Below are 13,273 nucleotides of genomic sequence, written 5' to 3' on the forward strand. Positions count from 1 at the left end.
GTTGAGAACGATGGTTTCCTTCTGTGTGGCAAAACGAAAAGCTTCAGTCATGAAACCACACGACCTGAGGGAAGCCCCAGCCAGGGGCTGGCTCCTCCCTGAGACTCAGAAGGCTGTTTGGACAGCGGGAAGGCCCTTCCGGACTCTGGCCGCGTTTCCAGCTCATCTTGCTGAGTGTGCTGTGACTGCTTCGGGGTGACATTGCAGATGGAGCCACGGCCTGCGGGAAACGCTAGAGGGACCACCCCAGCCGCGCCTTCATCTGGGGAGGTGAGAGTCACGGACGTCACGTCTGTGCGCTAATGCCCGCCAGTCTCTGTGAGCGCAGAACACCTAACGGTGCGGGAGAATGCGTGCGTGCGCCTGTTGTTTCGAGAGTGTGCGTCCGTATGCTTGGAAGGTGGGCTACTGCTCGCTTGATAAAATAGCGTGGGAACAATTACTCGCACAGCTCGAGGTGCCGGCTTGGGACCCCGCCCTCGGAGCCCCGGTGAAAGCACAGATTCCCGAGTACTTTGTGCGTACCCCGTCCCTGATTGGAGACCGAGAAGCCGAGGCACAGGCCACGGTGGAACCGCCCGGGGCCGGCACCTGCTTATCTTCAGCCCACACCCTGGTCCGCGTTTTCTTCTGCTCCCCGGGCCTGTGAAAGGCGGAGGAGAGGCCAGAAGAAGGCTTGCTGGGGAGGCCGTGTGCGCTGTTTCCCTGGCCCGGCTCGCGTGCCCGAGGGCCCTGGAGACACACGGTGGCCTCGGACAAGCCGAACGTCTCCTTGCTGACCCCTCTTGCGCCCGGGGGACCCGGGCGCTGGCCCATCGCACCGCTTACAGATGGAGCCACCAGAATGCATCGCCAGCTGCTGAGAGCCCTCTGTGTACCCGGGCTGTCCTCAGCCCCGGTCACCGTCTGCGCAGACAGGCGGACAGCCACCGGGACGGGAGGGTATGTAGGCTAGAGGGGCTTGAAGGCTGGAGTCACACAAAGGGTGGCACCCGCGGGGCCCTCTGAGGGTGACCAGCGGCAAGACCGACGCCACGGGAACAGCAGGTGAGACAGGGCCAGACTAGCGTGTCTGGGGACGGGCCCGGGATGTGGGGAAGGGGGGAGGGGCTGTCCCGGCTCCCCCTGCCGCACCCTCAGGTTCTCGGGGGCTCCGTGGGCCCCCCGCAGGTGTGCCCTGTGCCGGGCGCCCCGCCCCCTCCTCTTCAAGGCCGAGTGCCCACGGCCCGAGGGGCGCTTCTGCTGACACACGAGTGGTACGCTTCACTGAGCAGCCGACGCGCCACACACTGTCCCAGGGAGCCGTCCGGCTTCGTGCCTCGGGGAGGGCAGGGGGCCAGGCGGAGGCAGAACAGCTTGTCTGCGTTACGTGTTGCCCTTTCTTGTAAGATTCTCCCTAACACTTATTTCGACTTATGACCCTGTGTCCAGTGAATTGAATTTTTCTAAAGTAGATCGGTTTGGTTTTTTAAGTGCCGGGGAGATTGAGATGGGCCTTCCCGGGCGGGTGTCAAGCAGGAGTGGGAGCCCAGCCTGGGCCGCTGAGTGGGCCCGGGAGGCAGTTGCCCCGTCCCGTGTCCGGCCGGGACAGGTGCCCCTGTCAGTACCCCGGGCCCAGGAGCCACTCGCCACAGGTCAGCTACTGCCGGAGCCCCTGCCTCCAGCTCATCTTTAAATCGTGGTGACACATACATGACGTAAAACCCGCCGCTCTCCCCATCTCTGTGTCCGGTTCGGGGGCATCCGGTACGCTCACGCTGCTGTCACCAGCGGCCAGCCGCCGACCGCGTGCGTCTTCCCCAACCGCAGCTCTGTCCCCCCCGGGCGCTCCCCTTCCACTCTGTCTCTGGAGCGGCCTATTCCCTCGCCCCCTTCCGCGTCTGTCATCTTCACTCGGCTGCCAGTCCAAGCACGTGCGCCCCTTACCGTACGTGTTCATGCACGCGTCCCTGCCGCGTCCCCGCCGCCCTCCTGTCCTGCCGGCCTTTCCTCAGCCCCCTCTGTCCCCTGCCTGGAGCACCGTCCACCTTCTTCCGTGCAGGGCACGCATTGTTTGCGGTCTGCATTTCTTCAGGGTGTTGGTGTTGTTTACAGTTGGGCACATATTTTATAGGACACGTTCCCCTCCGCCCCTCCCCCTGCCTGCCCCGTTAAGCTGGAAGGTCTGGGACGGTGAGGACCATGCACCATGCAGGTGTTTCTGCTGTGGCTCACCAGGTCATAAGGTTCATGTGGGCCTCTTTGCTGGTGAACGTGTGGTGGCGGAGGAGAACCTGAGTAATCACCCCCCCCCCCCCCCCGCCTCTGTTGACCCGGAGGTGATGTGGGGAGGCTGTCAGAACTTGGTCAGCCCCACTTTGGATAGTCGTTGCCAGGATGGCTCCTACAGGCGTGCCCTGGTTCCCTCCTCCCTGTGCACGCGTGGCTTAGCGTCTCTGTGCTCTCCGGTTCCGGCACCTTCTATGTGCGACGGCCGTACAGGGAGCTCTAGCGATACGTGCAGCCCATGTTCGGGGATAATTAATCTTTCAAGTTTCTTGCCTTCTAGCCTTTAAGGGATTGAACTGGAATTCTGACGTGTGGGGATTTGCTGCACTTACTCAAATTTACTTCTTCTCATCGTAATTTTGTCATTTTAAAAAAATTATAACTCCATGTAGCCTTCATCTTTTATGGCTTTCAGAATGTTAATTTCATTTTGTTCACTGTCACCTACGAAGCCAGGGAGATAAGATGTATTTTTAACAAGATAACTAAAAAAAAGGGCAAAAATTTTCAAGTCGGTAACTTTTTAAAGGAGCAGATGATTGTCTCTTCAGAGAATTCATCTATCCAAAGTGATTTTTCTCCGGAGGAGTCCAGACTGCTGACATGGTAACAAACAGAAAGCTAAAAATCTTTAATACTAAAGTTTATTTGGGAGTTTGTTTTAGAAGCCTGCGTTCTGTCCAGAAAGCCAAAAAAAAAGTGCCTTTTTTAGCTTTTATGTTCTGTACCTTTACTATTTCAGACGTTTTGGTATTAAATATGCAATCCATGCTTATAGAAAACTAGGAAAATGTGGAAACGTGGAAAGAAGCCATGAATAGCTCTCCACGGAGACACCGGCTAAGGCCGATTTCCTTGCTTCCTTTTTAAAGAGCCTTAGCAGGAGCTTTGCTGAAACTGCAGATTTGCAATTTCACTATCGCTGGGGATCCCAATCCCACCGGTCAGACCTTAAGACGCCTTTTTTATGTTAATGTCTGTTTAACCGAGGAGGTTAGGGCCGCTTTGCCCCCCCTAAGCTAGGAGTCCGCCTCTGGCCTCTTCGCCTGTCCCTGTGGCCTGACGCTTGAGGGGGAGGTGGGGGGAGTCCGCCGGCCAGGCTGGCGGGGGCGGCCCCAGAGGAGGCCGTGTCGGGCGGCTCCTGGCTCCTGGTCCTGCTTCCTGTGCTTCCCTCTTATCAGGAAGGGGCCTCCCCACCGTCCTCGTCGGACTGGACCAGATAACGCTTGCGGTAACCCAACGCAAAATGTGATTGCTAGTTTTTTCTGGGAAGTTTTCAGAGTCGGGGGGTGGTGCAGAAGAGGGCCTGGAGCTCTCGGCTGCAGACTTCTCACGAGAGAGCTGTGTTTGGGGGGCGAGTGAGGGGCTGTGTCCTCTGCAGCGAGAGCCGGCCCGGCCGAGTCCCCCTGGAGCCCAGGGCAGGAGGGGCTGCTGGCTCTCCAGGGTCTGCAGAGACTTGCCGTTTTTCCCCAGCACTTTGGATTTGCAGGGCTGACAGATCATTTTATGGAAAACAAACGGATAACGCGACAGCTCACGAAAAGCTCTGCCCTGGAAATGGCTCAGCTGCTTTACACCCTGACTGAACTCCACTGCGGTTTCTTTGTAAAAGTGCAGACTCAAGCCTGTGCATCTGCTGCCTTCGCGGGAGAGAGAAGAGGCTCTAGCAGCCCAGGCAGGGCCCGACCAGCGGCTGGCCGGCAAGGAAAGAACGATGCCTTTCCCTCCTCCCGTTTCCTGTGATGCTACGTGTGTCCATTCATGTGTCGGGCGCCCGGGCAGGAGGGTGGGGGCAGGTGCCGCACAGACTCTCAAGGAAAGAAACGTCTGGAAGTTAGGACCCGGAGGCAAGCCGTGCTGGGCCGGGAAAGAGGGTCTGCTCAGTTTTTATTTCAGAGAACACTGCCGATGAGTAGACCAGACCGTGGGGATAAATGGACGTGACCGCGGGTATGATTTACATAACAATGAAGCCAGTTCAGTAGACCCTGGGCTGAAACCGGGCCTCTCTCGGAGGGATGATTCCTTATTCCACGGTGCTAATCTGCTTTATGACCCACTTCCCCAGGCACATCTCTTCTCTTCACAGCACTAAACATGTTCAGAGACACGGGGTCTGCCCTAGCGGGCGGGTGGCGGTAAGAGCGGCCCACGGGATGACCTCCGCGCCCCGCCTGCGCCCCGCCAGCACCCCTCCGTCTGGGAAGGGCCCGTCGTCACTCGTCTTTCCCATCCATACGTCCCCTGGTGCCACACGGTCCTTCTGACTCACGAGTGTGGAAGCTTATTTTGTTAGTGATCCTCAGATTTTCACACGCTCTCCCGGTTCTGAGTAAACACAGGGGCGAAGAAGGGGCTGCCCTGCACAGGCCCCTGGGTCAGGACCGGTTTGCAAGGACAAGGCCGGCTTTTCCGGGCGGTAGGAATGTGCCCTTTGAAGGGCCTGTCAAGGGCCGCCCCGAGCAGAATAAAGGCCTTTTCAGGTTCTGTTTGGTGAGGATACCACTCCCCCATTTTGTTTGGGGCTCTATGCAGGACGGCCAGTGTGGAGGTCTCTAAAACGAGGCTGGTTGCTTTGTAAACATCATCTGGTTGCTGGAGAGGATCCCAGCCTCCTTTCGGAAAACCGGATGTGCTTCCTGACTCTTTGATCAGGCTGCTGGGTTATCAGTGGCTGCTGCCTTGGGTAAATCGGAATTGGATCTGGGCTGCGGAGGTGGGGGGAGGTCGGGGGAACCCTCGCGGGTGGGGGGGGGGGGGGGCGGGGGAGACCATTCCCTTAGGAAAGGTTGGAAATGTTGAAATCTAACTCGACCTTATATTACCCAAAGTGATTTTCTCAGTTTAGTACGGGATTTGACGTGGCAGAGCAAGGACGAGGGGCCTGGGGTGTAACAAACCTGTGTGATAAAAGTATAGCGATTTGCCCCAAATGATGGAAGCTTCAACTTCTTTTGTGTGCCCTGGGAAGGACTTTGCTCTGAATGTTTCTGCAGCGAAGCCACAGTGTCACGAACAGTGGGGTGTGGTCTGGCCTCGGCTACCCCGTGGGCTCGAGGGCTGGTGGTCAGGGGTGGCATCGGAGGCCGCCTCCTGAGGAGGCTCGTGGGAAACGTCTCTTGTGAATGTGGCCAGTCGAGCACCGGGTGGCTGTGAACCCAGCAGCCCCATCCCCACGTCCCCTGGTGTCTTCTCCGTGCTGTTCACGGCCTCGAGTGCCATTTCCACCCGTCTCCCGGACAGCCCCCCCGCTTCTGGCCATGCACACCTTGCCTCCCTGTGTTGTGTACCAGGGTGGGGTGCAGCCCTTCACCATGGCTCCTGTCTTTGTCGCTCTAATGCAGCACCTGTCACACGGCTGTTTATTTGCCCCCCTTGACTAGGTCACAGGCCCTGCCTCCCAGGAGAAACCGTCATTTATGTTTCTTCTTGGGGCCTGCACAGAGCCGGGTGCTTAACAAACACCTAACGAGTGTTTGTGGGTGAATCACAGCCTGAAGGGGTGCGCCACGGCCTGGGCCATCTCTGGGCGGGCCGTGGTGACTCCCAAGGGGACCTGGTGAGTGCGGCCCTTTCTGCCAACATGGGGCTTTACCCTGGAACTCAGGCTGTCATCCGGGAACACAGACCATGTCTTCCCCACACGTGGGCACGGTTGGTAGTTTCGTGGCAGGCGTGTGTGGTCGGCCGGCAGGGAAAGGTGAAGCTTCATTCACGTAATAAAAAGTCCAAGCTGCGTATCGTGCCGTCGGCTTGAACTTCTGAGGCGTGAGCTTCCACACGTAGTGACGGCTCCCGGCTTGAGTGGCCTGGTGCGGCCCTCGCGCCCCGTCACGGCTCGCTGACAGCTTGCGGCCCCTGGTCTGCGTGGTGGCGGGACTGGCGGGACCGTGTCCCTGCAGCGGGGGGCTTGCGTGGGCTCCTGCAGGGAGGTGCGCGGACCGGTGCCCGGTGCCCCCCATGTCACGCTGAAGCTGGAGGAGAGAGAGACCAGCAGGCGAGAGAAAGCGGCCGTGAGATCGAGTTGCCAGGCGCTAGGCTGACTCAGCGGCAGGTCTGGTGGTTTTCGCTGTTGAAATTTTTAACAAAATTCGGTTTCTCCATTTCTGCATCTGAGGAGCTGGAAAGCCAGGGTTTAACTAGAAGCTCTCAGTTGCTGCCTTGGTGACTGGATGGCTTTGGACAAGTGACTTATCCCCCCTAGGCCTCAGTTTCCTCATCTGTAAAGCAGTGCGGATGCCACCTTCCTTCCCGGGACGGTGGAAGCCTTGGAAAGTCCCGGACAACTGAGTTTCCTACCTCAGGATCTTCACACTCGACCGGCTTCGTCGACAGAGACCCGGACACGTTGGCTTCAGGACCAGTGGTGTTGGTCCGTGTTTTAACTGACATCTGAACTGGGGATTTGAACCAGGGGACTGTTTTAGACTTTAATTACCACGTCACGTAGACTCCAGAGAAGCTGTGCCACCAGGTCTGACTCCCGCTAAGCAGGACGTGTGTCCCGTGCTCCAGAGAGAGGGCCACATTCGGGGGGCGGGCTGGCCGCCCGGCAGTGTAACACAGGCCTGTCCCCACACTCTGTGCAGGTTGAGACTCTTATTGGAGACTGAGCTCAGATGGAGCCCCAGGCTCCTCCGCGTGCAGCTAGGCACTGCACGTCCTGGCTTGTCCTGCTTCGTGGTCGCCACGGTGTTGCTGCTGGTTCTCGTCACTGTGCTTGTCCTCCGTGCTCCTCCCCCTGCTCAGCGTGGTTCTTCCTCAGTACAGACATGGCCTCCGTCAGTGTGGCCTCTGGCGCACTTGTGAGACTCCGTCCCGGCCGCTAGGTGCTCAGGGAAACCAGACCATGAGTCACAGCCTCGAGAGGGGCTCCGAGCCGGGAAGGGCACTGAGAACCTGGCGTGCGGCGAAGCTGGTACTCGGTCCCGCCTCTCCTGATCCCTGATCGGCACCTGCTTTTGCTCCTGAAACAGACGCTTCTTCAAGGCCCCGGCCCGAGGCAGGGTTCATTCTGGTTCGGCTTCAGAAGCATTGCGCTGATGTTTGTCCCGCTGGGGCCACCAGAAACGCAAGGACGGGAAGCTCCTGTGCCGGGAAGGTTTCCTCCGTAGGGCAGCCCCGGCAAAGCAGGCGCACCAGCCAAGCGCTCATGCGCTCGTGCGTGATGTGTCAGTCAGAGGGGCTGGGGCATAGTAGCGGGCACACCTGATGACCGGTGCACGGCGACCGAAACAGAGGAAGTAGCAGCAGCCAGCCACTCCCGGAGGCGGTGAGGACAGCCTCTCCCCGGGGGCCACAGAGGCCGCGCACCCAGCCCGTGGGAGGGGTCGCGGCAGGGAGCGGGCGTACCCCCCGTCCTGCATAGTGTCGGCCCAGGAGTGGTGGGCCGGGGGCGCACGTGACCGCACGGGCTGCCGGAAGTGTTGCTTAGCTGCGGCCCCAATGGCAGACGCGGTTTCGGCAAGCAGCCAGCGGTCCGTCCAGCGCGAGAGAGCCCATCTGGATGCGGAGTGCAGAAAGTTGTGGTGCTTTTAGCGGACCTCAGACACGCTGGCAAGTGGAGCGGCTGGGAAGGTGCTGAAAATTCTGTGGCCGCGGGTGCCTGTTGGAGGCTTTTCAAGGAAGCACGTGATGTGGTTCGCAGCACATTTAGGAACCCGAGTCGGCAGCGGCCGCGGGGGGAATTGGGGTGAGGTGGCCACCGGCCTGCAGCAGAGCAGACATGACGCCCATGGCGGGCACGCTGGCCGACCGACAGCTCTCGCCTTAATCTCGTGCGGCAGGTGAGTGCCCCCACGCTTTACGAAGGAGGGGCCCGGTTTCGAGACATGGAGTCCCTCCCCAGGGGCACACAGCCCGCCAGGCTGGGTCCCGTGCACGGCCACAGGAAGGGAGCGTTCAGATGTGCAGATGACCTCGGAGGGCCGCAGCCTCTGGGAGAAGCACGCCGGGGATGCTGAGACACGAGCCGGCCTTGAGCGAGGTCAAGTTGGGTTTGAGATGAACCGAGCCTGGGAGCGGGGCAGGGCCTCCAGGGAGCGGGCGACCGATCCCCAGGCCGGGAAAGGAGGTGCGCGTTTGGAGGGAGGCAGGAGGGCGAGACACGCTGGGCCGTGTGCGTCATGCGCGCCGTGCGCCGTGCGCGGAGGGAGGGTGGCAGGTGATTGGGGCGCCTCAGGAGTCCTTTCCTACCAAGTCCCAAACTAGGCTTGATGTTTAAGGCGGATCGTACGCGCCTGTTATTAGTTCCTGGGTCCTTTGCCCTTTTGCGCAGACTGATAGGGAGAGTGCCGATGAGGTGCGAGCACGGCATCTGAAGTGAGACGCAGCGAGAGCGCCCACCGGGGACCCTCCACTCTGCCGTCGGGTCTGTCCGCAGACCTGCTGAGACGGGCTCTCCAGACAGGAGCCAGCCGAGCGCCGTAAACCGCCGTCTGCCCTGCGGATGGTGTGGAGTGCATGGTCCCCCCCTGAGGACAGCCCGCTCCTCTGACGAGCGGAGGTTACTATTTCCGAATCTTTCCCGGCGCCTTTCACCTTACAGAATGATCTCTGCAGACGGGGGAGGCGGAATGCTGTTGACGGGCACCGCGGAGGAGGAGGAATACGCATTTCTAACAAGCCACTGAGCACCCTGGCGCCTCAGACTTCCTCAGAAGGAGTGCGAAGAGTTGACAAAATCAAGCCACTGCTCTCTGAATTCTGGATTTATTCTTGTAACCTTGAAAATGGCCCTGTCTGTCTGCAGTTTAAACGTCCCAGCCATCTGGCTTTCTCTGTACACACGGCTCGGGCTTTCCGTCTTCTTCCTTGCTAATCTGCTACTCCGATAGGTGACATTTAGTTCTGTTTATAGTTGTGAGTGCATTTGGAGCCATTTATGATTAAACACTGCTCAAACAGCCAGGGTGAGATTTATTGACACAGAGCAGGGTTGATGTGGATGGAGTGCTCGGGGAGGGGGAAGGAGAGTCATTTCTCTGTTCTGTGTATTTCCAGTTGACAAGACATGACATTTATTTTTAAACGGTGCTCATAGCTCTGTGACTTCTGTAGAACTCCAAACGAGATTTCATTTTAAAATTATGGTAAGAGGGGCGCCTGGGTGGCTCAGTCGGTTGAGCGGCTGACTCTTGATTTCAGCTCTGGTCATCATCTCACAGTTCGTGGTTCGAGCCATGTGCTGCTGGGCTCTGCACTGACAGTGAAGAGCCTGCCTGGGATTCTCTCTCTTTTCCTCTCTCTCTGCCCCTCCCACCCTGTCTGTCTCAAAATAAACTTTAAAAAACATAAAAATGGGGCGGGGGGGGGGGGCGCCTGGGTGGCTCAGTCAGTTAAGTGTCTGAATTCGGCTCAAGTCATGATCTCAGAGTTCATGAGTTCGAGCCCTACATCAGGCTCTGTGCTGACGGCTCAGAGCCTGGAGCTGCTTCAGGTTCTGTGTCTCCCTCTCTCTCTGCCTGCTTGTGCGTGCTCTCTCTCTCTTTCTCTCTCAGGAATAATAAATGAATAAACTTTAAAAGAATAAAATATGGTAAAAAAAGGGATAATAGGTACTTCTGAGGGGTGGGCCTCTCCCTGGTCCCCATCGGTTCGTGAACTTTACATCCAGGTTCACAATCAGATAACCTTGGTTTAGGTAATTTATCCAAGTGAATTTGTGACTTAAAAATAAAATTCTCCTCCTGCCCTATTAATTCTCTAGTTACTTACTTTTCTTAAATAGTCAGCAGAGAAAGTTATTAACTGTTCACAGCCCATCGTCTGAGCTTCAAGTGGTGAAAAGCAACTGTTTTACGTAATAATTTCGGGGTGATCGTGTGCCAGGCCCTGAGCTAGGCCCAGGGGGTGCAGGCCGTCTGGGCTCCTTCCTTGACCAAGCTCGGGCCGTGGGAAGACCACGGGGGAAAGAACCAGGCCATGCAGCCCATGTGGCTGCTCGTTCCGGGAGAGCCCGTGAGGGGGCGGCTTCCCAGACAGAAGATTCCAGTCTGATAGCCACCGTCCGTTTGATTTCTTGCTCATCTGCAGGAGGTTTCTGCAGTCGTCCAGTTTTGAATACTGACAGGCGCTTGCTTTGTGGCTCCCGGGTCTCGTCACTTTCACACAGACAGGACGCGGACAGAGGAGACGCGTGGAGTTTGGTGGGGACCCTCCCCTGGCCTCCGCTGTCCGCCAGACACGGCCCGGGTGTCAAGGTAAGATCCAGGTCTTACATTTGTGTCTAAAAGTAGGATGCTGGGGCGCCTGGGTGGCGCAGTCGGTTAAGCGGCCGACTTCAGCCAGGTCACGATCTCGCGGTCCGTGAGTTCGAGCCCCGCGTCAGGCTCTGGGCTGATGGCTCAGAGCCTGGAGCCTGTTTCCGATTCTGTGTCTCCCTCTCTCTCTGCCCCTCCCCCGTTCAAGCTCTGTCTCACTCTGTCCCAAAAAAAATAAATAAACGTTAAAAAAAAAATTAAAAAACAATAATAAAAGTAGGATGCTTTTTTGCTTGTTTCGCTTTTGCAAAAAGGAACATTTTACCAATGTTGATTTGAAGGTTTTCTGAAAGGTGATATGTTCCCGCAGTTCAAAACTCAAAGGCAGGGGCGCCTGGGGGCTCAGTCAGTCGAGCGTCTGACTCTTCATGATCTCATGGTTTGTGAGTTCGAGCCCTGAATCAGGCTCTGTGCTCACAGTGCAGAGCCTGCTTGGGAGTCTCTGTCTCCCTGTCTCTCTGCGTCTCCCCTGTACGTGCTCTCTCCCTCTTTGTCTCTCTCTCAACAATAAATAAACTCTTAAAAACAAACAGGGGTGCCAGTGTGGCTCAGTCTGTTGAGCATCCGACTTGGGCTCACATCATGATCTCAGGGTTTGTGGGTTCAAGCCCCATGTGTGGCTCTGCGCTGACAGCTCGGAGCCTGGAGCCTGCTTCGGATTCCGTGTCCCCCTCGCGCTCTCTGCCCCTCCCCTGCTTGCTTGCTCTCTCTCTCTCTCCCAAAAATAAGTAAACATTAAAAAAAATTTTTTTAAATAAAAAACTCAGAGGGTATGCAGTCCACAACCTTTTTCTCTTTCATCCTGGCTTCCCTCCCAGATACTCCGTTTCTGGTTCTTCGTGAGTAGGTGTCCCTTCCACCCTGACTTCCTTTTCTCCACGGAGCCGTGATTTTCACGCGCGCTTTCAGATAATGTTTTCACGCGCACTTTCAGAAAGTCTGTGTGCACGTGGAATTGTGCGCGGCGCATAGCACTGTCCCGCGTCTTCCTTCCCGGCTGCGGGAACCAAATCACAACAACAAAAATCGGGTTCTGCCTAGGGGTGAAAAGGTCGCTCTTCGGGTCAACTGAGTTTCTCGACTTTGTCTATGTCTCTGTATGAGAATCCTCAAAGGGATCGTAGGTGGAATTGTGCCATAGCGTGTGGCCGTTTCATTTCGAGGCGCGATCCTAACGGTAGCTTCCATTTGATGGCAAAGCGCATGTCCGAGGGACGCTGCTGTTTCAGGGTCAGGGTTACGCGTGGCGTGGGGCCCAGACGTGGAGGCACCGGCCGAGGCCCGGGCGCAGGTCGCGGTGACGCAGTCCACGCACCCCACTCTGCCCGGCCGTCCTGCTTTCCCGCGGACCGGCTGGGACTCGGGCCCCCTGGCCGGTGGCAGAGGCTGAAATGCCTAACCTATGAGAAGCCTTCTGTTTATCAAGTCGGCTCTGGGCTCGGGCAGAGCCAAGTTTGGAATGAATGAATAGGATATTTTGAAACACTCTGGTGTTGTGAAACACGAAACTTCGCGAGTTCTTTTTTCTCTCTGTAACCGACCGACAGGAGCTGGGTCTGGCCAGGCGGCTCCGGGGGGGCCTGGTAGTAAATTGTGTGTCTTGGGACAGCTCGCGGCCGGGCCCCGCAGGGGTCTCCGACAGGAGGAGGGCTCACGGAGGGGAAAACAAGAACGACAGCAGCAGGCAAAAACAGTCCTTCCGAGGCTGTTCCCAGAACGGGAGCTGCCGGACTTCACCCTGGTCCCCGCCCCCCGGAATCTGTCAGTAAAGGACCAGAAATAAGGGCCGGGAAATAGGGTGCCTCTCTTGAGAGTCTGCGGGAGGCCGCGTCCCCAGTGGAACGGGGCGCCGAGGCCGTCCACGTCGTGAGAAAGCACAGACGCGGGCCAGGCCGGTCCGCCCGGAGGGAAGGAGGAGGGAGCCGCCCCTCCCCCCACGAGAGCCCCCGTGTCCTCGGGGCACGGCCGCCGCCAGCCGGGCTCGGGTCGGGCACGCCACGCGGGCGGGCCTAGCCCGCCAGCAGCCCACGAGCGCCTCAGCACCCACTTTACAGACCCGGAGCTGGCTGACACAGGTGAGGACGCATAGCAACGAGCGCACGTTGTAGCCTCGTGAGTTATTTTAGGCTGATGGCTCGAGTCTTTTTTTTTTTTAATGGAAGTTGAAACCAGTTGTTGGTTTGTATCCGGTTTTCCAGGTGACGCGGCTCTCCGGGCGAGAGGGGGGCGTGCGCTGCGTGGGGCACGGGACCACCCTGCACCTGCACCTGCCCCCCACACCCGCCGGCGCCCCTTTGCCGCCCCGGCATCTGTGTGTTCGTCTGGGACCGGCAGAGCCGGAGCCGTGTCTCCGAGTCCCGCCCTGACGTGTTACTGCGCCTCCGTGGCTCTCGCTTTAGCGGGGCGACGCTCCCTTCGAGAGTGATCGGAGCCCGCGCAGGCCGTGGAGGGCGCGGCCCTCGAGCTGGTGCCGTGCTTGAGTTCTGGTCTCGGGCTCGTCGTTTCTGTCGTAAGAGCCGTGGAGCGAGAGGCATGTGCGCCTCCTCACCGCCGCTGCCTGCTGACGCGTGCGGACCGTCGTGCGTGGACGTGCCGCTGTACGTGCTTCACGTCCCTCTGCGCGGTGTTCCAGTCTCGCAGGGAAGGAGACCGAGGGTCCTGCCCCCGGGGAGACCCCGTCGGCAGCGGGGCGTGGCCTTCCACAGCGGGTCCCGGCTCCGCAGGCTCGCTTTTGCTTTTGAAGT

At 58.4% G+C, this 13,273-nt stretch overlaps 1 protein-coding gene across 1 annotated transcript in view; it reads left to right on the top strand.

Moving 5' to 3' along the window:
- Positions 1-8,181: 8,181 nt before the first annotated feature.
- The window catches only part of FOXK1 (forkhead box K1), a 54,376-nt gene continuing 49,284 nt past the window's right edge, over positions 8,182-13,273 (top strand). Inside the window, exon 1 of the mRNA XM_040455635.1 lies at positions 8,182-8,341. Coding sequence (XP_040311569.1) covers positions 8,182-8,341 — 160 coding nt within the window. The remainder of the gene's footprint in view (positions 8,342-13,273) is intronic.

Source organism: Herpailurus yagouaroundi, unplaced genomic scaffold (assembly GCF_014898765.1).
Source record: "Herpailurus yagouaroundi ecotype Mexico unplaced genomic scaffold, PumYag 216, whole genome shotgun sequence".
NCBI classification, from domain to species: domain Eukaryota; kingdom Metazoa; phylum Chordata; class Mammalia; order Carnivora; family Felidae; genus Herpailurus; species Herpailurus yagouaroundi.